This window comes from Psammomys obesus, unplaced genomic scaffold (genome assembly GCF_907164565.1).
Source record: "Psammomys obesus unplaced genomic scaffold, mPsaObe1.curated_primary_1811, whole genome shotgun sequence".
In the NCBI taxonomy this organism is placed as follows: Eukaryota; Metazoa; Chordata; class Mammalia; order Rodentia; family Muridae; genus Psammomys; species Psammomys obesus.
In genome coordinates this window covers 4,751,942-4,775,760 of record NW_026590809.1, presented here as the reverse complement: position 1 = coordinate 4,775,760, position 23,819 = coordinate 4,751,942, and the positions used below count along the sequence as shown (strand labels likewise).

Below are 23,819 nucleotides of genomic sequence, written 5' to 3'. Positions count from 1 at the left end.
GACAGCACACAGACGGGGCACAGGGGCAGAAAAGTGCCACGTTCCTAGGCGTGCTGAGGGGGCTCCTTGAATCATTGACATGTTGGTGAAAAGTGTAACGGCAAAGAGTGAGAACTGACTTCCGAGCGCTTGTCTCAAACAGGCCAAGGATGGAGCTGTATAGAAGAATATTGTGGTAGTACAGGTTGGGATATATCAGCTTCATGTTGTATATATTATGGTCTATTTGATATCTAATTGGAGATGTCAGATGAACAGTGGCTATGGACGCATGTCTTCCTCTGGGTAGCCACACAGCATATTGTTCATTGGCTCATAATTCCTCTGGAATGCAAGCTCCATCCAAGCTGGGATTTTGCCTGCTTTGTTTACTGTTGTATATCCAATATCTAGCAGCAAAATTTTGCCAGAAAGATAAAGGATGGATGAGAGCGTTAATTGCTTAGTAAAACAAAGCAGGGAGATGACGATTAGACTATTAGTATGAAGGATGTGTTCAAAAGTAAAATTGCTTGCCTGGTAGTTACTAAGAAGAAATTTGCAAGGCATTATATAAGAGAATTCCCTATAAAGAGCTCTTTAAAATGAAGAGACCCTGTAGGTGGCGGTAGCACACGCCTTTCATTCCAGTACTTGGCAGGCAGAGGCAGGTGGATCTTCACAGATCCACATTCCTGGCCAGCCTGGTTTACAGAGTGAGTTCTAGGACAGCCAGGGCTACACAGAGAAACCCTGTCTCACAAAACAAAGCAAGCAAGCAAACAAACAAAATGAAAAGACACTTCAAAGCTTCTGTAAACTTTTATTTTCTGTTTAATGGGCCATGCCAACTCAGGCCCTTAGCTTCTGGCTCATTTCTACAAAGTTACTTGTTGGAAATGTGGTGAAGGCAGGTAGAAATTAGAACTGTTTGTATGAGTGAGCTAAAGTTACCAGCCCAAAAACAAAATGCACACTGAAGCCTATGTACTCAGACCTATGATGTTCTGAATTTAACAAATCCATTTCATATGTAAAAGACAAAGCAAAACGGTGTGCATCTATGTCTTCCTTGAGGCATGTATGTGTGCGTGACACCCAGTGGCGCAGTGGGACCTGGCCTCTAACACGCGAAGAGACAGTATTTCTCCGTCCTGAAGTTCAAACAACTGGAGCCTGATTTCATTTTTAACATGTAATAAAATATGATGCAAAAATTTTAACATAGCTAGCTTTTCACCGATAATCTGTCTGATGGCCTAGCTAGCTTTTCACTGATAATCTCTCTGATGGCCTGTGACAGAAACTTCAGGCAGCTTGCCGGTTTGCCATAGTCAGGGAGTAGAACAAAACACTGCTTGGCTGGGGATGTAGGTTAGTGGCAGAGCACCTGCCTAACATATACAAGGTTCTGGGCTCACTTCCCAGTGCAAACAGTAAAAAAACCACACACACACACAGGAACAAAAAACTACCCCAAGGAAATAAAGAGAAAGGTGTAATACTTCCAAGTATAAAGCTCTTTGCTTCAGCAGGGGTAATGCTATGACCCCGAATACTGCTTTGTCAAATATCCAACCTAACAAATCCTAACTGGAGCCTTGTTCCCTCCCAGAATTTGTAATGGTAAGTACGTCACAAGTATGGACACTTGTGGTTTTTATGTGTAAAAACGGAACAGAGTGGGTTGCATAATGAACAATCACCTAGAATTCACCCCCAACGTGTGCTTTGGCACAAACACAGGGCATTCTAAGACACATGCATGTACACACACACACACACACACACACACACACACACACACACACAAATATATATTCCATAGAGACAATCACAGAAGATTTGGCTAAAAGACATTTACAATTATTTATATATTTATATACACACAAAATAAAAGATATTTGTCATTCTCACAGTCTGTAAACACCTGGGAAAATGCCCAGTAGAGTTACTGTGGGCTCTTTGAAATGGTGACCACTGGGGAGTTGGGGATAGGATGAAAATTTGAGTTCATATCAGAATCAGGGAGGTGCAAAGATTTAAAGGTTTATGGCGGGTGAAACTACATTTCATGCGACACAACCAGCTCATTTGGCCACTTTGAAATTGTTTCCCGTCTGGAAAAAGGAATGAGCAGGAAAGCCTTGTCGCCAGTCATCATTTTGGGAGAAACTGAGAGCATAAGGGGGAGTATGTATTATATGTGAGTTACTGTTATAGAACTTAAAGAAAATTTCCAGGCCCTCAGAAGCTTTTCAGCACGTTCTTCCTAGGTATGCTTGAGACTCGGCACTGGAAGTCTCAGCAGAGGCCTCTCTAGGGCCCCATGTAAGCTGCAGGACACGTTTTCAAGTTAAAAACCACATTAGAAAAGGTTGGGCTTATGAAAAATAGAACCATTTGAGCTAAGTATTATTATTAATTATTATTCAGAGATGGAGTCCCTCTGCTTCCTGCAGGCAGTCTCCCACTCACAATCCCCCTGCCTCAGCCTCCCAGATGTTACAAGAAGCATGTGGCATGTGCTCTCTCACCCAGCTCCCAAACATTATTATTATTTTTAATTTAACATAAAAATATGCTCAAGCCAGATGACATGTCACATGTCCTTAATTCCAGCACTTGGAAGGCAGAAGCACTTGGATCTCTGTGAGTTAGAGGCTAGCCTGGTCTACAAAGCAAGGAGGGTCAGGGTTACACTGAGAAACCCTGTCTTGAAAAACTAAACCAAAAAAAAAAAAAAAAAAAAAAAAGGAAAGAAAAGAAAGAAAGAAAATACAGGTTTTTAAAAAGTTCTTTGGTTAGCAGCTATTAAACTGCTCTGTGGCTGTGTTTGTGGCAGCTTTAGAATTCATGTTTTTCAAATAAACAATGACATAGAAATATGACATAATTGCTCATCTGATGCTTTTCTCCTCTTCCTCTTCTTTTTCAAAGTATATGTAAATAATATGAAGTGATCATTTCTAGGGTATCATGCAGTTATAAAATACTAACACAGAATGACATTTCCAAAAAAAACAAAAAACAAAAAACCCACAACACTTTAACCTCACAATGTGCTTGCCTAAAAAAATAATCTTGTCATAACCTTTAAACACTTTTTTTGAGACAGAATCTCATGAAGCTCAGACTTTTCTGGGCTATGTAGATGATGCTAACCTCAAACTCCCGATCATCCTGGCCTCACCGCTTCAATTCTAGGATTACAGGCACGTGCCACTAAAGCCAGCATGGTCTCTAGGGCAGTGGTTCTCAATCTGTTTGGTCTCAATCCCTTTGGGAGTCAAACAGCCCTCTCACAGGGGCAGACTAAGACCATCAGAAATATCAGATAAATATAACAACTCATAAGAGCTGTCAAATTAGAATTACGAAGTAGCAACAAAAATAATTTTATGGTTGAGGGGCTGCATTGTATGTGAGGGACTGTATGAAGGGGCTGCAGCATTAAGAAGGTTGGAACCGCTGCTCTAGAGTTTTGTGATGAGCAGTTCTCACTGGCTGTTCCACAGAACTGCATGAAAGCTGGCCATGAACTTGCAAACTCTGTGTGCATGCCAAGATTGCTGACACCAGGTGGTTTCCTTGAATGGTCTCCTTTCTCTCTCAGCTCTTGTGTAATTTTCAATGGTTGGATATGACAGGCATAGTAGGCAAATCATAGACAGTATTCGGGCCGGACCCAGCGGCTGTGGCTGGAAGCCAGTCCACGACATGCTGTTGGGAGGAAGGCTGTAGGGCTTTTCTTTTCTCAGGCTGGACTTGAAACGGGACCAGAAGAGAGAATTCAGGAGGTTTTGGAAGGCCCAGCTGCTGTATGACCATTTCCCCCGCCGAGGACCTGAAGACACACTGGCTGGTGTTTCCGTAGAGGGCTAGTTCACGCTGTCTTTGTGGCTGCTCCTCTCTGTGTTGTGGTTGTTCTGGTCTGGGCTCTTCCACTGGATACTTGTTCCGTTCATGGGGACTGATGTCATGAGGCTTTTGGACTGGTGACAACAGCAACAGAGGCATGACTGGGAGTGGGGAAGAGAGAAGGTATGTAAATTACTGAGTCAGCCGGCCAGTCCATTCTTAGCCACACATGAAAGCTTGGGGTCCGCGAGTGAGGGGTGCCCATGGCCAGCTGAGGACAGCTGGAGCTTGTCAAAGCCAGGCAGAGATTAGGAGCAAAGGGCTCTTGCTTTTTATTGTAATTGTGTTCTTTGTGTTTAAGAGGGAGGAAGGCTGGTTGAAGAGGGGACTCTTCTAGCAAATGAGGCAGATATAGCTGGGAAAGGGTTGGGAGACCTGCTTCTTCATCAGAGTATATTCCTTACGTGGTGCTTGGTATCTGTCAGTACCTCAGCAGACCCTCACTGCAGCCCCAGAAGTGGGTGCTGTTCACACCTCTTTATGAAGGCCCATAGTGGGGCCTGAGGAGAAGAGCAGAATGTAAATTAGAAGCCAGGTCTCTCTAGACCAGATTCTTTCCCTTGGCCGTTCCCTTCGTCATGTGTTCAATTTCTGAGGATTTTGAATAGGAATTTTCCCTTGCCTTCTAATTTATCTATAAAATAATCAGCAAGTGGTATCAAGTGCAGCATATGAAATATACTAGTTAGGACCTGTGTATGAGTTGCCTGTTTTGGTCCCAGCACTTTGTGACTTATAATCTTCCCTAGAAGATCTCAAAGCCATAGCAGCTGAAACTCCACCATCAACTCTCACCTGTTTTTACCATCTTCTGGGTAATATGTCTGTCTCTGTTTAGAGCCTTGTTTCTGTGAGGACAGTTACTATGCTTTTCTTTTCAGTCTTAAGCAATAGCACACTCATATGGGCACTTATTGTTTGTATCTGTTTCTGTCTATCTATCTATCTATCTATCTATCTATCTATCTATCTATCTGTCATCTCTCTCTATCTCTCTATCTCTCATCTATTATCCATCCATCCATCCATTTATCTATTATCTGTCTGTCTGTTTATGTACACTGAATTCTACTTTTTGGATGGTTACTTGGCTCATCTGTTTTCACAGGTGAGTTTACTGAGGAAGCTGGGAGGGGAACTGATCACACGTGGGTGAGACCATTAGCAAACGCTGAGCTGTGCGGTCAGCCAAGGGTGTCTGCTTCCAGGGCTTGCGTGCCTGACCTCTACTCTGTTCTGCATGAAAATGTACTATGTGCTAACGGTAAACATCTTGGTCCAAGATAACACAACCCAGTAAACAGGAAGCCTATGCTAAAGTCATTGACACCAGTCGGACATGGAGCTCCTCAAGATGTTGTTGGCTTCCCTGGAAGGAGTTTTGAAACACGAAAGTAGACTTCAAGTGAAACCCCAGTAGCACAGATGTCTAGAGTAATAAATATTTGCTCTCCCTTTGGAAGGTGAGATTTGGCTCTCTGTGTTTAAAATGCTGGTGCCTTTACTGAGCATTCTTTTGAGGAGAGGCACTAAACTGGCATGGAATTAAGTCAGTCCTTTCGGCTTTAACCTCTGAAAGTGTCATCTGAATATATGTTGCCCTTCTGCTCTGTCGGCAACCTGACCTTTCTAGGCAACAGGAAGTGATTTTCACTTCTTGAATGAAGAAGAATGTTCCTTATCAAAGCAGTAGTAAAACTGGAATTGGCTGTGTCTTTTGTGTATGGGATGGGAGGGGGGAGTTGGGAGAGAGAGAGAGAGAGAGAGAGAGCGAGAGAGCACTTGCAAAACAGTGTTACCTGGAAACAATTTTTGAATTTCTTGCTCACAAAGTACAGAGCTATTGGGTTTATGCAAGAATTCATGGTTGCCAGGTTAATGCCGATGTAATCCATGAGCAGCAGGAAGCTGGAACAAAACACACGTTGCTCTAAAATCTGCCCAGTGGCACTTACCCCCCCCCCCCCCCCAGCTTTTCTCTTGCCCTGAAGCAATGGCTATGGGTAACAGTTAGCAACTTATACGCCCTGCAGGATAAACGCCCTGGTTAGTGGAAACCCTTGTCACAGCCTCAGGAAGGAAGTGGAAAGATTACAGACAGGACTTGCAAAATTTTGGGATCAGTTATATAGGCTGTATCAGCTAAAAACGTAATTAAATTTACAATTTTAAGTTTCAGCACTGGTACAGCTGGAAACATTTTACAAAGGTGACAAGTTGGGAAACTAGTCTCCTTCAGGGCTCATACCTGAGCAGTTCGCACCGGTTTGTGTCCATCTCATCATAGGCAGTCTTCTTTAAGATGCGGCTTAAGTGAAGAGGGAACCAGCACAGGGCGAAGATGACGACCAAGCAGAAAACAGTCTTCGCCACCTCTCGACGCTGAGGGCAACATGCAGACAAGGGTAAAGGTCAGTGCCACCACATGGCAGAATTAGTGACATACAGGGAGGGAGGGAGGAGACGCCAGGAAAAGTCTGGGGAGCGGCCCTCACTGCCATATGGGTTTTTAAGACCCTGAGTGCAACTGTCTCACAGAGGAGTCATTAACCATGCTCTTGGGCAGTGTCCAGCTTTGAGAGCCTCTGAGGACAACAGCAGAGCTCTACGCCAAGAGGAAGGTAAGAATTGGCTGGAGTCAACACCGGGGTTGAGTCTAAGCCTGGGGACATGTGTCTTTGTGAATGTAAGACTGTGGGTATGTGTGTTTGTAAGTGCGAGCATGGGAGCGTGTGTATTTGTGAATCTAAGCAGGAAAAAGACATGTGTATCTGTGAATCTCAGCCTGAAGACATGTGTATCTGAATCTAGGCCTGAAGGCACTGTGTTTGTGAGCGTAAGCATGGGAGCATGTATGCTTTCAAGGAGTGCAGATGGCTAGAGGGTGACTACTCAGGGTTAGTTAAACCCGGAGTATCAGGTACCCGGCTTTAGTAATGCCATGACAGCCAAGGACACTGAGCACAGCAAGAAAATGGACAGAAAAACAGTTCATTTCCACTAGTTTCTGATTTTGAAGCTACTGTTGAAAATGTTTTGCTTTTATTTATTATTTATTTATCTTGTTGGAGATAGTCTTGCTTTGTTGCCCAGGCTGGTCGGAAACTCCTGTGCCCAGGAGATCCCATTGCTCTAGTCTCTCTTGTGTTTAGATTATAGACATGTGCCACTATGCCTGGGTTGAAATTTACTTTTAATATTAAAATTCCTTGTGTAGTTTGCAAAGATCTGCCATTTGCAAACAGAAGGATAAAGGTAGGGGTTATTGGCAGTGACAGTTAAAAGCACTTGGCATGCTGATCAAGGGCTCCAGCTGAAGTTTTACCCGCGGCTGAGTCTGCTTGTGGTCTGAACAGCCAGGGGTGAGGGATTGTCTGTAGCCCTGCATTTAGTGCTGAGGTATATCCCCTGTCACATTCAGAGGCGGGTCTAGGAACAGCAAATGCATCCTGTCTGTAATGGGGGCACTCAACCTCAAACAAAACTGACTGGACACAGGCTGAAAAATCATTCTGGAAAATAACGTCTCAGGCCAAGGCACCTGACATTCTCATGCTACGTTCAAGAAGCCTACAACAAACCCATCCGGTTCAGCCCTCCCCAGAGATTCGCTTATCCCAAACTGCTGCTGTAGCACAAAGAACTGGAGCCTTTAACCCCCACTGTCATGAGACCGACTGGGTGATGGTTCCAGAGAGATGTCTGGAGAAGAGAGACTTAAAGCACCCCAGGACTGGGGCTTTGTAAAGCTGTTCTGTTTTTGTTTTTATTTGTGTATTTTTGAGACAAGGTTTCACTATTTATCCCTGACTGGTCTGGGGTTCACTGTGTAGACTAGACTGGACTTGAACTCATATAGAGATCCACCTGCTTTAGCTACCCTACTGCTGGGATTAAACCCAGCCTTCAAGGGTTAATTTTGCACACTGCCTGAATAAAGCGAGGTTAAAGTCTCTCAAAGTAAACACTACTGTCAGTCAAAGGTAATTGCTACCATTTGTGACACAGTAGAACCCTCAGCGCACATCACTTCCTTAGGGTCCTCCGCTTCACGTGTTATTCTGGCCCGTTTGCAGACTAGGGAGGAGGAAATCAGCGCAGCAGTTGAATGGTGCAATTGTGTGCTACTGTGTTATACAGGCCAGCTTCGGGGACTCCATCAACAGCTCATTCTGCCTTTTGGTGTGACTGAATGTCCCTATATGCTTTCCCATTGCTGCCAAGGACTTACTTGCTCTCTCACTTTCACTCTATGAATCAACATAAATTAGTTATTTGCTGAGTGCCTACCAGGAACTGGATACTATTAGGTACACTATATGCCCTTGGCAATCTACAAATTATTACTACACACTTTATGAGAAACTAGAAGCTTCAAGGCTTGAGATGATCTGCACAAGGTCACGTGACTAAGAAGTATAAGAGTTAAGTCTGCCTTCTGAGGCCCCCAAGTGCATATAACTATTCCAGCTGCTGCCTAAAAGATACATTAACTCCCACCGCCATATTCAAATTCCTCCTAAAACTTTGGGCCTCCAAGATTTCACCTCTTTTTGCTGTGTTCAGTTAAAAATTTGCTATCATGAGCCTTATTTGAGATGCTGATCTGATCAAATTCATGTCCATTCCTCTCCTCCCAATTGCCTGGTGTGTCCATTCCATGCTCTCCCAGGGCAATTATCCTTCCGACTGAAACAGCTTTTGTCCTCTGCTTTCCACCAAATAACACTTGTCCTCCTTCTTCCTCACCCATGGACCATTTCTCCATAGTTCCATTTCATATATGCCCTGGCTTTGTATTGTATGGCTACTTGGATTGCACTTCATCATTCTATTTCCTAATTGCCTGTATTTGTATTTTATTCTACAACTCGACCACAAAGCACACCAGGGAAGATGGCCACACACATCTTTCTGTCCTGGCATAGTCCCAAGCCCATTTCAATGCACCCATGCACATAGACTCAATGCACACTTGGCAAAATAACCAAGAGTTAACTATCTTTAAGTCTAGCCTCCTAGCGCCATCTGGTTCACAGGCAGGATTCCCACTGCCCAAAAGGAATGCCTAAGGCTATTTAAAGAAACGGCTACAAGAGGATCTTTTTATTTTTAGAAAATCAGAGTAAATTTGTTACATATAACATTGGCCATGTGTGGCTTAAAGACAGATATGTTCTGAGAAATGTGTAGCTAGGCAACTTCAGCACCCTGCCACCATGACAGAGTGTACTAGCACACTGTTGGATGGTGTTATCCATTTCACAGTAGGCTGTGTGGTCTAGCCTGCTGCTCCCAGACTACACATATGTACCACACATTACTGCGTCAGACACTGTAGCAACTGCTGTCTGCCTATCCCAACATATCTTAGCCTGGAAAAGAGAGTGTAAAAACTCTAGGAGAGACGGCTTTTCAGTCCCGCCGTCATACGTGCAGATGCCACTGCCAGAGGCGCTGTTTTGCGCAAGCTCCTGCGCCTCCATACAGGCTTCCTGATTTCCAAAACCGCCTTGGCCAAGTTCTCAAGAGCTTCGGAGATTTACCTGCTTGAGGTGTTCACTGAGGGCGATCCGCAAGCTGCCGTTTCTCCTGTTGAGCATCTCACAGGTCATGAGGGTGTAGAAGACGGCCGTACACAGCAAGGGCATGCAGAAGTAGAACCCGAAGAGCCACCAGTCCTTCACATCTTGGTAAAACTGCCCAGGGAGGAGAAGAGAGGACGGGCTGTCGGCAAGGAAGGAGCCCCCGTGCTTGTGGATGCAGTCGTGTAAACCCACTCAGACGTATACGCCCTCTTGGACAGCAAGGAAAGGACTAGGGCTGTGCCCAGGGTTTATTTTTCAGCCCTGGATCATGCCTAGCTAGGTTTTGCGCACACTAGGCGAGTGCTGTGCTGCTAAGCTGCCATACACTAATGTCATCTAATTGTCCCTACAGGGATGCTTCTGCGAAGCTGGCACTGATCTCTGCTACACAGTGGAAGAGCTCTAACCCTACAAAAAGCCTCCTTGAAAAGTTCATTGAACGGGATTTGTGACAATTTCACCTTTGTTTACTGATGAGCCTCAACATTTTGATAAGATCAACTGACCTTTTGATTGTTGTATTTAAAGCGTATTAACATGAGTGTTTCACTGAGAGACAGTGAAGGCTATCAATGAATGGCTTATCTGTGCAGCCAAAGTTTGTGGGAGTTAGCCCTTTGCCTGGTATGTCTGCTATGTGACCCCAGAGTCAGCCAGTTCAGCCATCAATAACTCCACCCTCTCTCCCCCTCTTAATACAGGCCACCTTGGGACTACTGAGGGGGACATGCTAGCTAAAGGCTGGCTTGGCACTGTTTCTTTATGCGCAAGGATTTATACAAATCTGGACTCTTCAGTTTTCTATTTTCTTAAAGGAGAATAAAAATGAAAGTTGGAGAATGATATTCAAATTCTTTATCTAATGCTTTTACCTGTAACTTGGGAAGACATGCTTTTTACTTCCTTACACTCTTTCCTCTAGGCTATTTATTTATGGAAAATAACATAGCCTCTTGTGATAGCCTGATCAGTTCCCACAGATATGATCTCCCTGTTCCCTGAATGCTGACAGCTTTTGTACATTGAAAAGAGGCTTTTATGGGTGTTTAAGTAATCTAAAAACAGTCCCAGAAGACAAAAGTTCAGGCAAGGCTTCTTAATTGCTGTATGCCACAGACACCCTTGGGAATCTGGTGAGCCCCGGAATTCCTCCTGAGAACAATACTTTGTGTGTGTTTATGCACGCTCATGTGTTTGTGTGCACGTATGTATGTGTTCGCTTGTGGGTATTCATGTATTTGTGTGCTTGTGTGTGTGTGCCTGTGTGTGCAGGACAGAGCAACCTTAGGTATCATTCTTCAGGAGCTAGCACCTTGTTTTTTGAGACAGTCTTCCACTGGGATCTAGGGCTGGCCAGTTTAGTGAGGCTATGCTGCTAACGCCTGTGGAGCTGCCAGTCCTTTGCCTTCCCAGCACTAGTTTTTACAAGCCCGTGCCATCATTCCCAGCTTCTTACATGGATTCTAGGGATTAAATGTTATCACTTTATCAATTCAACTACCTTCCCAGACCTCAACATTGTATTTTAATATGCACAAAGTTAAATGTATGCAGTCACGATGGAAACCAATTATGTTGAAATGGAACCATCAAAATACTGAAAATAAAATTCTGATAAAGGTGTGTATTTATAAACAAATTACACAGCATATGATTCTAATTAAATAATATAATGGCTCAAAAAAACTACCAAGATGTAGTAATGAGTATTAATATTTTAAGATTGTCCATACATATTTCTCCTTGTAAAAAAAATCATGGTACCCTTAAACACCAAAGTGGCTTATTAACTACATTTAAAGTCAGAGGAAATGGTACATTTCAGGGGGAATTTAGTGAAAACAAACACGTTTTCCCCCTTCCAAGCTCACTGACCCCCAAATTGTTTTTGAGCTGATGGCATCAGCTAGGGAGTGGGAGGGAACTTGGGACAGTTTAGGGTAGAACAAAGTTGAGGAGTGGAGTGGGAAAGAAGATGGGAAGTTATATTAGAGAAAAAAGGTGTGTTCTAGACTTGGGCCGAACTGAAGTCTCACCAGTTTGACTCACACCTTTTATTGCTACCCGCAGCCGCCCCTGCCACCCCTGCCAGCACTTGGCCTCTTCTTCTCAAACTCTTAGACAGGAACCTCGGGCTTTTGGATGCCACCTGTTTCATTTTGTCCATTTTCAGGGATTAGTAGGTACCTTCTTACAGGACTTTCTCTCCTCTAATGCTTTACTCTGGAAAGTCTAGAATGCTTATCTGCTCCTTCCAATTCCATCCCATAACCATGGGCTAAGCCATCCTAAGGGCTTGTTTGTCATTGTGTAAACTGACCTAGTTCAAATGATGGTAAGAAAAAGACAATGTTGGGGTTGCCAGTTTTTCAGCTTTTCCTGAGTTCCTTTAATTTTGTTTGTTCGTTTTGTGCTCAGGGATGAGCAATGCTGATGTATTCAGGGGTGCCAGGCTTCCAGTCCACGATAATCCAAGCCCAGGTAAGCACTGCTGCTTATCTGCAATCAGCTAGCCCAGCTTCCGGGAATCTTAATGTCTAATTCTTTACCAAGTTTGCTTCTAGATCAGAACCTATAGTTTCATGTATGTGACAACGATTCAATCAGGGCATATGTGCTGCTCGTTTTGCTGGAGAAATGACTTGTGAAATATTTTTAGGGTAAATGAGACTTATGCTCAGAAATATAACGGATCAAGCTGCAGTTCCTCAACTGACGTCTCCATTATTCATGGAGCATCTTGTCTGCATCTCTTCATCATAACAAGTTACATTCTGTACATTTAGTCTCTTGGTAAACTGCCTTGGAATTCTTTGGTACAGAAAACTAATTTTCTCTATAGTTAAGCTATAAGATAAGAGTAGCTCTTTTCAAGAAGCCACACACAGGTCAGGATCGCCATGCAGGCGGCGGAGGACCACAGCAGTCGGCACAGAGCCCTGTGGGGATACCTGCATGCCTCAAGAAAGCGGAGCGTGCAGACTGCTCCCCCTGCCCCCGAACTGATTCATTTTGAAGTCAGGTGCGTGGCGGCAAACTGCGTGCATGATGAGTACCTCCATGAACCTGGACGTGGCGTTGAGCATGCAGGTTCTGTGCTGCTCCCCCTTGTACTCAAAGGGCACCATGACGAAGCCGATCGCTTCTGGGATGGCCAGGATAAAGGACAGAACCCAGATGGACACAATTTCAATGGCGGTAATCAAGGGGATCCCAATTCCTTGAACACGGCTCCAGGAGGCCACTGCTCTGTACCTGAAGGGGGAGGGGAGGAGAACGAAGCAGAGGAGGGGAGGGGAGGAAGAGGAAAGAAGGGTGATAAATCAAGTTGGTAGCATAGTTTGAACTAATTTTGACTGGAAAGTGCCTCCCCTTGGAAAAACAACCATTAGCTTTCAAGGAATATTCTGGGAACCTTGATGGGAAATGAAACAAAACAAAGCAAAAATAGCTTACCCATTTGGAAACACAGATGGCCTGGCAGGCCTGCATCTAAAATCTGTAAAGAACTAAAACTTTTGAGTGCTTTAAAATACCATCGTCCAGATAGGACGTGGATGAGGCCACCGCGAACATGTGGTGGGTTTGGATCCCCGCATAGGGCCTTCACAAGACCGGGCCCTCCAGCAGTCCGTCATGGTGGGGCGTCCATGGGCCCCACCCCTGAGTGGGTATCATTGGCAGTTGGTGGTGGGAGAGGGAGGCAGTGTCATTTTCTTCAGTAGTGTGGCCCAGCCATCGGCCCAAGCTCATGAACAACACTAATTGAACTGAGGGTCAGGTAGGAGACAGGACTAGTCGGGAAGAAGGGGTTCAGAGGGAGGGGGGCACAGGAGAGGGAAATGGGGACGGTTGAATATAATCCTAATACTTTGTGAGCATGGATGAAACTGTCTGTAAAGCAGTAAGAACATAAATGATCTCAGCCCATTTAGAAAGTGGCGCCAGCACGGGGTGTGCCCAGGTGCTTTAAGCTGAGGGGAAGGAGGAGACAGTGTAGTGAAGCCACCAGATTTTCCGTAGTAACGTCTGTCTGTCTGTCTGTCTGTGTGTATGTATGCACGCTTGCATTTATATATGTATATATGTATATATAAACATATATATATATGTATATATATATATGCACATGTATGCATAAATGTATATATGTATATGTGTGTGTGTGTAAATATATATATGTTTTTTTGTTTGTTTGTTTGTTTTGTTTTGTTTGTTTACATGATCCCTCTATGGAGCCCTGGCTATCCTGGAACTTAGTATATAGACCAGGCTAGACTTGAACTCACAGAGATCTGTCTGTCTCTGTCTCCTGAGTGCTGGGGTTAAATACGTGGACCACTGCCTCTGGCTTTTCTTTATCTATTAACAGAACTTGAAACATTCCTGATGAGTGTTTGATCCTGGAGGGAATCATGACTCCATATAATCCATAGTTTCCTTCATTCCTGTACTTTCAAGATGCTACCAGAGTGGCCTTTTCCAGGCATCAGGTTAAAAAAATACCATTTTGGTAAGTATTGAAGGATTGTTACCTATCTCCCGTTATAGTCCTGGGCTGGAGAAAATAAAACAGAGTTACAAATTTCTTCATTCCTAACCCTCAGATTAACAACCCAGCAGGAAAGAATAGCTCATACAGATGGTAGGATACAAATATTACATGAATAATAAATAGAAAAAATAACCCCATGGCATTAAGAAATTATGCTGTCTTTAGGGGTTTTTGTTGGTTTTGTTTTTGTTTTTTTTTTGAAATAGGGTTTCTCTGTGTAGCCTTGGCTGCTCTGGACTCCTTTTGTAGACCAGGCTGGCCTCGAGCTCACATTTGCTTCTACCTCCCGAGTGCTGGGATTACAGGCATGCACCACCACGCCTGGCTTTACTTTCTTATTTTTGGTATGTGTGTGAGTTGAGACATGGCCTACGATGGTCTAGAATTCACCATGTTTCCTAGGAAGATCTTGAGCTCCTATCCACTTGCCTGTACTTCCTAAGTGCTGGGATTATAATTGTGTACCACCATGCCTGGATATTTAATATTTTTATGATAACAATTGCATTTAAATGTCTGAAGAAGGTCTGGCTTAGAAATACTATGGTCTTTGATTTGATGTGATGGTCTGTTGCTAACTTCTGTGCATCTAAAGAAACTAATCAAGAGAGAGGACCCTGACTAAAACGCTCAATCCTCATCCTGAAAAGCAAAGAGGATGGACATCAGAAGAAGAAAACAGGAAACAACCTAAAAACCTGCCACAGAGGGCCTCTGAAAGGCTCTGCCCTGCAGACTATCAAAGCAGACGCTGAGACTTATGGCCAACTGTTGGGCAGAGTGCATGGAATCTTATGTAAGAAGTGGGAAATAGTAAGAGCTGGAGAGGACAGGAACCCCACAAGGAGAGCAACAGAACCAGAAAATTTGAACACAGGGGTCTTCCCAGAGACTCATATTCCAACCAAGTACCAGGCATGGAGATAACCTAGAACCCCTGCACAGATGTAACCCATGGCAGTTTAATGTCCAAGTGGGTTCCATAGTAATGGGAAGAGGGACTGCCTCTGACATAAACTGATTGGCCTGCTCTTTGATCACCTACCCCTGAGGGGGGAGCAGTCTTACCAGGCCACAGAAGATGACAATGCAGCCACTCCTGATGAGATCTGATAGACTAAGATCAGAAGGAAGGAGAGGAGGACCTCCCCTATCAGTGGACTTGGGGAGGGGCATGTGTGAAGAAGGGGGAGGGAGGGTGGGACTGGGAAGGGAGGAGGGAGGGGCTTATGGGGGATACAAAGTGAATAAAGTGCAATTAATAAAAAAATAAAATAAAATTATACATAAAAAAGAACTGAAATGGTCTTGTAAAATTTTTAATACTTTTGTATGGCCTGGTGTTTTTGTGGCTTCATTCTTGAAATTTTTCTTCCTGTTGTAATAGAAAAGAAACATTTTCTTTTTATAGCTTTCATTGAATAGTGCCAGAAGGCGGCTGTAAACAGACCAAGCATGGGAGACAGGTGCAGTTGAGTTTGCAAGTTTTTTTTTTTTTTACTTCAATTTACTGTTAAAGATTAATCAATAAGACAAGGCAATATAGAAGACACCCATTTCTAGATGAGCTCTTTGCCCACCACTGCAGTGCGCTACACTGACTGCACCTGTGAACCAGCTCCTAAGGATAACAAAGCCCGATTCTTCAGCAGATTTACCTATAAACCAGAGCCTATAAACTCCTGTATGTTATGGGGATACCACAGGACACAGGTGCAGTTCAATTTGCTGGAGAAATGTTTTGCTGAATATTTTTAGGGTAAGTTTTGCATGCCTAAGGATGTCTGGAAGAAAGACCAAGTTGGTGCAGAATGGAAAAAATCCAGCTATACCAACCATGAGCACCTTTTATGATATGGCATAAACTGCATCCAAAAATTCAGGGTCTTTTTTAGTAAGATAGAATTGGAGCTTATTGTGATTTTTAGTGCTATTTTATCTTATTTGTGGCTTATTGATCCGGCAGCCTGGTGTTCGGTAAAAGCTAGAGCGGAGACAGGATGTCTGTGTCCCAAGCCTCCAGCCTAGGTGCATTGCCTCCTCTCCCTTCCCTACACGCAGCAAGGGGATCCGGACAAAATGCCTCTTCTCACAAGACAAAGTGGTGACCCTGTTTACCCACCAGTGTCGGCTCAGACCGTGGCGGGCACACACATACACATCCGTGATCTAGTGCAGACTTTTATATACGTAGAAGCCGTTTTTAGCATGCGGTTCACTAAGTGGCTCACAGCAGTCAGGCCCTTTATTGACTCATATCACAAAGAATGGGAATATTTCCCATTTGTAATCACATTCATCTTGATAACTTCGTTGTGAGATAGAAAGAAAACGACTATAGGAGCAATTAGAAACAATTCCTTGTAATGACGGACATGGGGAAGGGGTGGAAAACAGAAAACCGGACAAAACAAAAAACAGGACAAAACAAAAAACAGGACAAAATGAAAAACAAACAAAAAATAAACAAAAATACCCAACAAAACAAAACAACCCCTCCAAAAGGGTGTTCTCTTCTCCCCTGGTCACCATCGCCATGCTGCCTAAATTATTTCGATGATCTTCTAACTGGTGTCTGTACCCACTGTGCTCTGCCACAGCGATGGGAATGACCCTACTGAACAGGTTAGGCATCCGCTAACGCCATCCCTGCTCTCACTGCCCCCTTCCGGAGGACGCCCAGGACGACTCCTTCCCTTCAGGTCTTTACTCAGTTGCATCTTAATTTAAGTTCAGGTTTCACTGCGCGCTCGAGGCCTGGAGGAAAGGAGGCAGCTGAGGCTGCTGTGGATTTGTGACTCCCTGCATCACCTTCCCACGTCCCAGGATCACAGATATGCACCCCTCCCAGCCCAGTTGCCTTCTAATGGAACTCCTACTTAAGACTTCTGATTTTTTTTGAGTTAGTTTTGTATCCGGCCACTTTGCTGAAGGTGTTAATCAGCTGTAGGAGTTCCCTGGTAGAATATTTGGGGCCACTCAAGTATACTATCATATCATCTGCAAATAGTGATACTTTGACTTCTTCCTTTCCAATTTGTATCCCCTTGATCTCCTTTAGTTGTCTTATTGCTTTCACTAGGACTTCCAGTACTATGTTGAAGAAATATGGAGAGAGTGGGAAACCTTGTCTTGTCCCTGATTTCAGTGGGATTGATTTAAGTTTTTCTCCATTTAGTTTGATGTTGGCTATAGGCTTGTTGTATATTGTCTTTACTATGTTTAGATATGTGCCTTGTATCCCTGATCTCTCCAAGGCTTTAAACATGAATGGATGTTGGATCTTGTCAAATGCTTTTTCAGCATCTATGTGGTTTTTTTTTTCTTTCAGTTTGTTAATATGGTGGATGACATTGATGGATTTCCATATATTGAACCACCCCTGCATACTGGAATGAAGCCTACTTGGTCATGGTGGATGATATCTTTGATGTGTTCTTGTATTTAGTTTGCAAGTATTTTGTTGAGTATTTTTCCATCAATGTTCATAAGAGAGAATGGCCTGAAATTCTCTTTCTTTGGGTAGAATGCAGGGAATCTTATGAAAGAAGTGGGAGATAGTAAGACCTGGAGAGGACAGGAGCTCCACAAGGACAGTGACAGATCCTAAAAGTCTGGGCACAGGGGTCTTTTCTGAGACTGATACTCCAGGCAAGGACCACTCATGGAGATGGCCTGGAACCTCTGCACGGAAGTAGCCTATGGCAGTTCAGTGTCAAGTGGCTCCATAGTAATGGGGACAGGGATTGTCTCTGACATGAGCTGATTGGCCTGCTCTTTGATCACCTTCCTATCTGAGGGGGGAACAGCCTTACCAGGCCACAGAAGAAGACAATGCAGTCACTTCTGATGAGACCTGATAGACTAGGATCAGAGGGAAGGGGAGGAGAACCTCCCTTATCAGTGAACTGGGAGAGGGACACAGGTGGGGAAAAGGAAGGGTGGAATTGGGAGGGGAGGAGGGAGGGAAGTACAGTGAATAAACTGTAATTAATAAAAATAAAAATAATTAAAAAATTCTGAGTCCTCTTCCTGAATTATCCTGTTCATTTGCATTTTTCCCATAGTACTTAAAACCGTGGAACAAACAAAAGCTTTTTAAAAAATGTGTTTTATTGACTGTGCCAAACTCTTCATTGAAAAATCACCACCATGAAGCCAGACACTTTGAGCGTTTCCAGTACATAGAACAATAAGTACCGATAGCCTGCTGAAGGAAGTGTCTTTTTCCCATTGTTTCTGTGTCTTTTTTTTTTTCTTCTTTACCACATATTGTTTTACTTTATTAGGAAAAGCACTTTATGTTCTGAACATTTTCCGCCTTTCAAGCTAGTCCTGGATTAGGTAACACATACAAAAGCGAATTCTACATTTTTGAAGCATAGAATCAAACAATTTTAAAGCAATGAGGGATCTCTAGGCTGCTTGCTTTTGCCCTTGTATTCAAGATGGGAGCACCAAGAACTGGAAAGGCCAGGACTGGGTGTTGTCACAGCCCACATCAGTCTCCAGTGAATGGGGAGCCTGGGCCAGGAGTTGATCTGTGACTCACATGGAGTCTTCCCATTCTGTCACCTTGTGCCCTGACATGTGACACATCAGAATAAAAAACCATCTTCTACTTATGTGAAGTTGTATGTGATAGTGTATGCAGATAAGTAGATTTGAAAAATGTTTTTAAGGCTAGAGGCATTTCCTGTATGTGTGCTGAATACTTGTTGTTATTATTATTATTATTCTTTTCTTTGAGACAGGGTCTCACTATGCAGCTTTGGCAGTCTTGGAACTCTCTCTATAGTCCAGGCTGGCCTTGAACTCACAGAGGCCTGCCTGCCTTTGCCTCCTGAGTGCTGGGATTAAAGGTGTGCACCACTTCATCCAGCTCGTGTGTTGAATTTTGATGGTAAGGCTGGAGACAGTCATTGTTACATTAAACTTTTGTGGCTGAATGAACTTGGAAACATTTTACAATAAAAATTAAATTCAAAGGATGTCACTTCAATGAAATCTCTTTTTACTTTTAAAATTCTTTCCACACTGCTATTATTATTATTTGTTGTTGTTTTTGAGACAGGGTTTCTTTGGGTAGCCTTTTGCTGTCTGGAACTCACTCTGTAGACCAGGCTTGTCCTCCTGCTTCTGCCTCCCAAGTGCTGGGATTAAAGGCGTGCACCTGGCTATTGCTACTTTTATAAGCATAGTTTGAATATATTCTTTAATCCTATTATGTATAATTGTATTTTTTCTCTGTTTATATGGAAAAACACTCCCCACAGATTGTGGCATTTATCAGTTTAATGGCTGCACAGGATGACATAGTATTGATTCCATTTCCATCAATCTTTCTTTTAAGACACTTCTAGTGTCTTACTGAAGTGACAACACATTTGTACAGGTTGAGCTTTCTTCCTCATTGTGAGCAACCTCCCTGGATGAATTATTAGGGTAGCACTGTTAAGTCACGGCAATGGGAGGTAGCCCAAATGCGCTTATTCTGCAGACAGTCTCAGGCTGCAATGCAGCCTGGCCTGGAACTCCCTCTGCAGCTCCCTCTAGCCTCTGACTCCTGAGATCCTTCTGCCTCTTTCTCCTGACCAGCTGGATGACAGGTGTGCTTCTGCATGTTGGTTCATGTGGTTTAGAAAGCAGTGTCTGGTAAGTGCCTGTTGACAAATGCTTGCTCACACTGGAACAGATTTTTTTTTTTCAATTTTGCTACTTCAATGAGGTAAAGAGGCACATTTGCCTTTACCTCTGCCCATCTTTAATTAAGAGCAAGTGGTCATTTGTGATGGCTAGCTCCATCTGTTTACACAGTGGACAGACCTACTTCCATGCCAAGGCTTGGAAGGGAAGTCCTATCAGAGAGCTTTCACAAGGAGCCACATGAGTTGTGTGAATGGGAGATGCAAACTGCGAGGACTCTGTAGCTGGTTCTGAAGTCTGGCTTCCTGTTATGGGACTGGCCTCTGATAGATTGGCACCACAGTCCAGCCAGGCCGAGAGGCTCCGAGACTTCCAGCTGCCCCTGCCAAGGGGCTAGACCAGAGAGTTGACGAGAGACAAGCTCAGTGCCAGCTGCAAACTACCAGTGAGCTCAGCTGAAGTGACAAGGAGCAGACTTGTCCAAATTCCTGACCCATAACATGACGAGATCTGATAAAATGGCTATTTTATTTTATTTTTTTAAATTGAACTTGCTATTTATTAAAAATATTCCTTATTCGAACAGGTAAAATATAAATAAAATACTTTTATGATAATCAATTTTTCATTTTTATCAATCTTATATAATTTATACAATATTATTTATTATGCTATTATATAATACTTTTGTGATTCTATAATAATTTCATAAATATTTATACAAATTTTAAAAACTATTTTATTAATTACACTTTATTCACTTTGTATCCCCCCATAAGCCCCTCCCTCCTCCCCTCCTGGTCCCTTATTTTAAATGGCCAAGTTTGAGGGTAGCTGGCTTTCAAAGAGCAAGGGGCTAGGAAAACTAACCAGTTGTCTGATCTCGACAGTAGAGTAAGATAAAGGATAACTGAGTGTGTGCTGCAGCGCACAGACCCAACACAGGACCCCGAGTTGCCCTAGCCAGCGTGCGACTGTCCGCATCCCGTCTCCGGCCCAACCACTTCTGCGCCTTCACTCTCATTATACAGCAGAAGGAAATCACAAGCAGACCAAGGAGAAAGTAGGTCCAAGTGCAGGGCGTGCACTTCAGAAAACCACCGTACACTCCCGGTATTCGGATTCCTCCTTGAGACTGTCAGGCAGGGCCCTGTGCAGCTGGAGCCCGCGCCATGTCTGAAGCTTGAGGCTTCAGAGTAAGGCTGCCTTCCTAATGGACCTTCGCAGCTTTCCAGGTATCTAATTATACACTGCTCTGGAAGAGTCGTTAAGGGAGTTTTATCTTTTTACGGGCTCCTTCCCCAGACATCTCCTAACTACAAGCTGGATCTGTACTCAGGCCTGTTTATAGCTTGACCCTGTCATCTTGTACTTTAAACAAGGCCATTAACTTCACAAAGAGCGGCACTGCATCCCTTTCTTCTTCTGTTCTCCCCCCAAATGAAGTCAGAGTAACAGTTGAAGCTCATCACAGCTGCAAGGAGGGACATTTATGGTTGGCAACACTTGATTATTCATAGTTTTTCTGGGAAAAGTTCATTCCTTGTACACTTCAGCACTAAAAAGTCTATGATAAAGCTGGGCAGAGGTCAACACTTGTTCTTAAATTTCTTTCTCTAGTTCTGAAGAATTTCTCCTGTCTTTTTCGTAAGAGAGAATAAGAACATAAATTTAAGGTAAATAAATGATAGAATTGAGGAAGAATTAGCAAAAAGGTTAAATAGGCAATTCCATAGCTGAGCAATGAAAGCTTATCAACCAGGTGCAAGCTATAAGTCTCTGGCTGTCTTGTTTATCTGTCTCAGATCCACGGTGAGGAAGCTGCAGCATATCTTTGGTTTTATTGCATTCTGTATTTCAGTAAGTAATTAGGGAAAAAAATCCGAAAGTACTTAGACATATGCTTTTTCTCAGAACAACTCCAAAATAAAAGATAATTATCATATTTTAAAAATATCATTAAAATACCATGGCAACTCTTCCTGGGTGGTAATCTGTTTCAGACAAGAAAAATACGGTTTTAAAAATTAAAGATTGTTCAAAAGACTCCAGACTTCCCCTTTCTTACTGCCTGTTTTATGTTTAAAAAGTGGTTCCTCCCTCCAGACGACTCTAGTGAAATCATGTGTAGGCTCAGAGCAAATGTAGCCTATCTGCAGCAATTAAGTGTGAGGGCTAGAGCGCTGGCTCAGGAGTTAAGGGGGTACAGACTCGGTTCCCAGCACCTAAGTCAGGTTTCTCACACCTGCCAGTAACTCCAGCTCCAGGGGATGCAATGCTTCTGGCCTCCTCAGGCACCAACACACACACACACACACACACACACACACACACACACACACACACACGCACACAAATAAAATGATCTTAAAAAAATAACAAAGGAATCATGCGTGAATGTGGTTCAGTCTCCAGTATGAAAGCTTTTGATTTACAAATGTCAAATCTGTCCCCCTAGTCTGGGGCCTCAAACTCAAAGTCAACAAATGAAACGCAAGGGTAAAGGTCACAAACAGAGGATTATGAATGTGTTTCCAAAGAGAAGTCTGCTGGACAAAGGCCATGTTAGCAGAATGGCATTTTAAAATGGTTTATCTCTTTGATCTTAAAGTCAGACCACATCTGAATGAAATAATTTTTGGCATTATTATTATTTTTCCCTTGGGCTTGACTCAAGGCTGACATGAATCATGAATGAGATGAGGAGAGGGGGTGCCCTGGGGAGGGGATCTCACACCAGAGATAGGAGTCGGTGATCTAAGCCACCCCCTCCCTGTGCTGAGCTGGCTGAGCTTGGTAAGAAGGCTCTGAAATCAGAAAACAAACACCAGCGAGGGGAAACAGCTTTGACTGGGTCTGTGGGACAGCTGACCCTCAGCTTGGAGGCTTGTTGTCTTATTGTCTGTGGTAGCTTGGACGAGAGTGACCCCATAGTTTCAAATGTTTGCATGCTTAGTCCCCAGTTGAACTGTTTGAGAAGGATGAGGTGTGTCTTTGATGGAGAAGCTGTATCTTTGGGCTTGGGCTTTGAATAACTAAGACATTGTCTTATTCACTTAAAAGTGTTATAAATGTTTGGTTTGAATTTTAAAAATGTATCTCTTACAATGTATTTGTGATTATGTTCAGAATTTCTGTCATTTTTTTAAGTTCAGGTTTTTCTTCTCTTTTTTAAAGGGTTACTTATCATTATTATTATTTTTGAGACAGGGTTTCTCTGTGTAGCCTTGGCTGTCCTGTGTAGCCTTGATTGTCTTGGACTTGCTTTGTAGACCAGGCTGGTTTTGAACCCACAGAGATCTGTCTGCCTTGGCCTTCCTGAGCTCTGGGGTTACAGGAGTGTGTTATGTACTTATTTTTTTTCTTTTTCTTTTTTTTATTTAATTTTATTTTTTTCTTATCAGTTACATTTTATTAACTCTGTATCCCAGCTGTGTCCTGCTCCCTCATTCCCTCCCCATCCCACCCTCCCTCCCTCATCTCCTCCCTGCCCCTTTCCAAGTCCACTGATAGGGGGGGACCTCCTCCCCATTCATCCGATCCTGTTTTATCAGGTATCTTCAGGACTGGCTGCGAAGCCTTCCTCTGTAGCCTAACAGGACTGCTCCTCCCTTGGGGGTGGGGAGGCCAAAGAGCCAGTCATTGAGTTCCTGTTAGAAATAGTCCTTGTTCCCCTCACTATGGGAAACCAATTGGTTACTGAGCTACCACAGGCTACATCTGAACAGATGTTCTGGGTTATATCCATACATGGTCCTTGGTTGAATGACAGTCTCTGAGAAGACCCTGTGCCCAGATATATTTGGTCCTCGTGGAGCTCCTATCCTTTCCCCATCATACTAACTCCCCTTCTTTCATATGATTCCCTGTACTCTGCCGAAGGTTTGGTCATGAGTCTTTGTATCTGCTTTGAAAACACTGCTAGTTAGAGTCTTTCAGATGCCTTCAGTAGACTCCTGTCATACGTCCAATGCACATCCCATCTGTCTTTCTAAACAAGGATTGATCATCTTACCCCATGTCCGCTCTCTTGATTATCTTTTTTAGGTGTATAGATTTTTACATGTGTGTAGACCACATGAGTTTCTGTGCACCACACCTATGCAGGTGCCAGAAGAGAACAGCAGATT

At 43.4% G+C, this 23,819-nt stretch overlaps 1 protein-coding gene across 1 annotated transcript in view; it reads right to left on the bottom strand.

The window, feature by feature from the left end:
- Positions 1 to 795: 795 nt before the first annotated feature.
- The window catches only part of Ednra (endothelin receptor type A), a 59,157-nt gene continuing 36,133 nt past the window's right edge, over positions 796 to 23,819 (bottom strand). The window contains exons 4-8 of the mRNA XM_055609111.1: positions 12,545 to 12,743; positions 9,447 to 9,599; positions 6,149 to 6,282; positions 5,700 to 5,808; positions 796 to 4,001 (exon numbers count right to left, since the gene is read on the bottom strand). Coding sequence (XP_055465086.1) covers positions 3,861 to 4,001; positions 5,700 to 5,808; positions 6,149 to 6,282; positions 9,447 to 9,599; positions 12,545 to 12,743 — 736 coding nt within the window. The 3' untranslated portion in view covers positions 796 to 3,860. The remainder of the gene's footprint in view (positions 4,002 to 5,699; positions 5,809 to 6,148; positions 6,283 to 9,446; positions 9,600 to 12,544; positions 12,744 to 23,819) is intronic.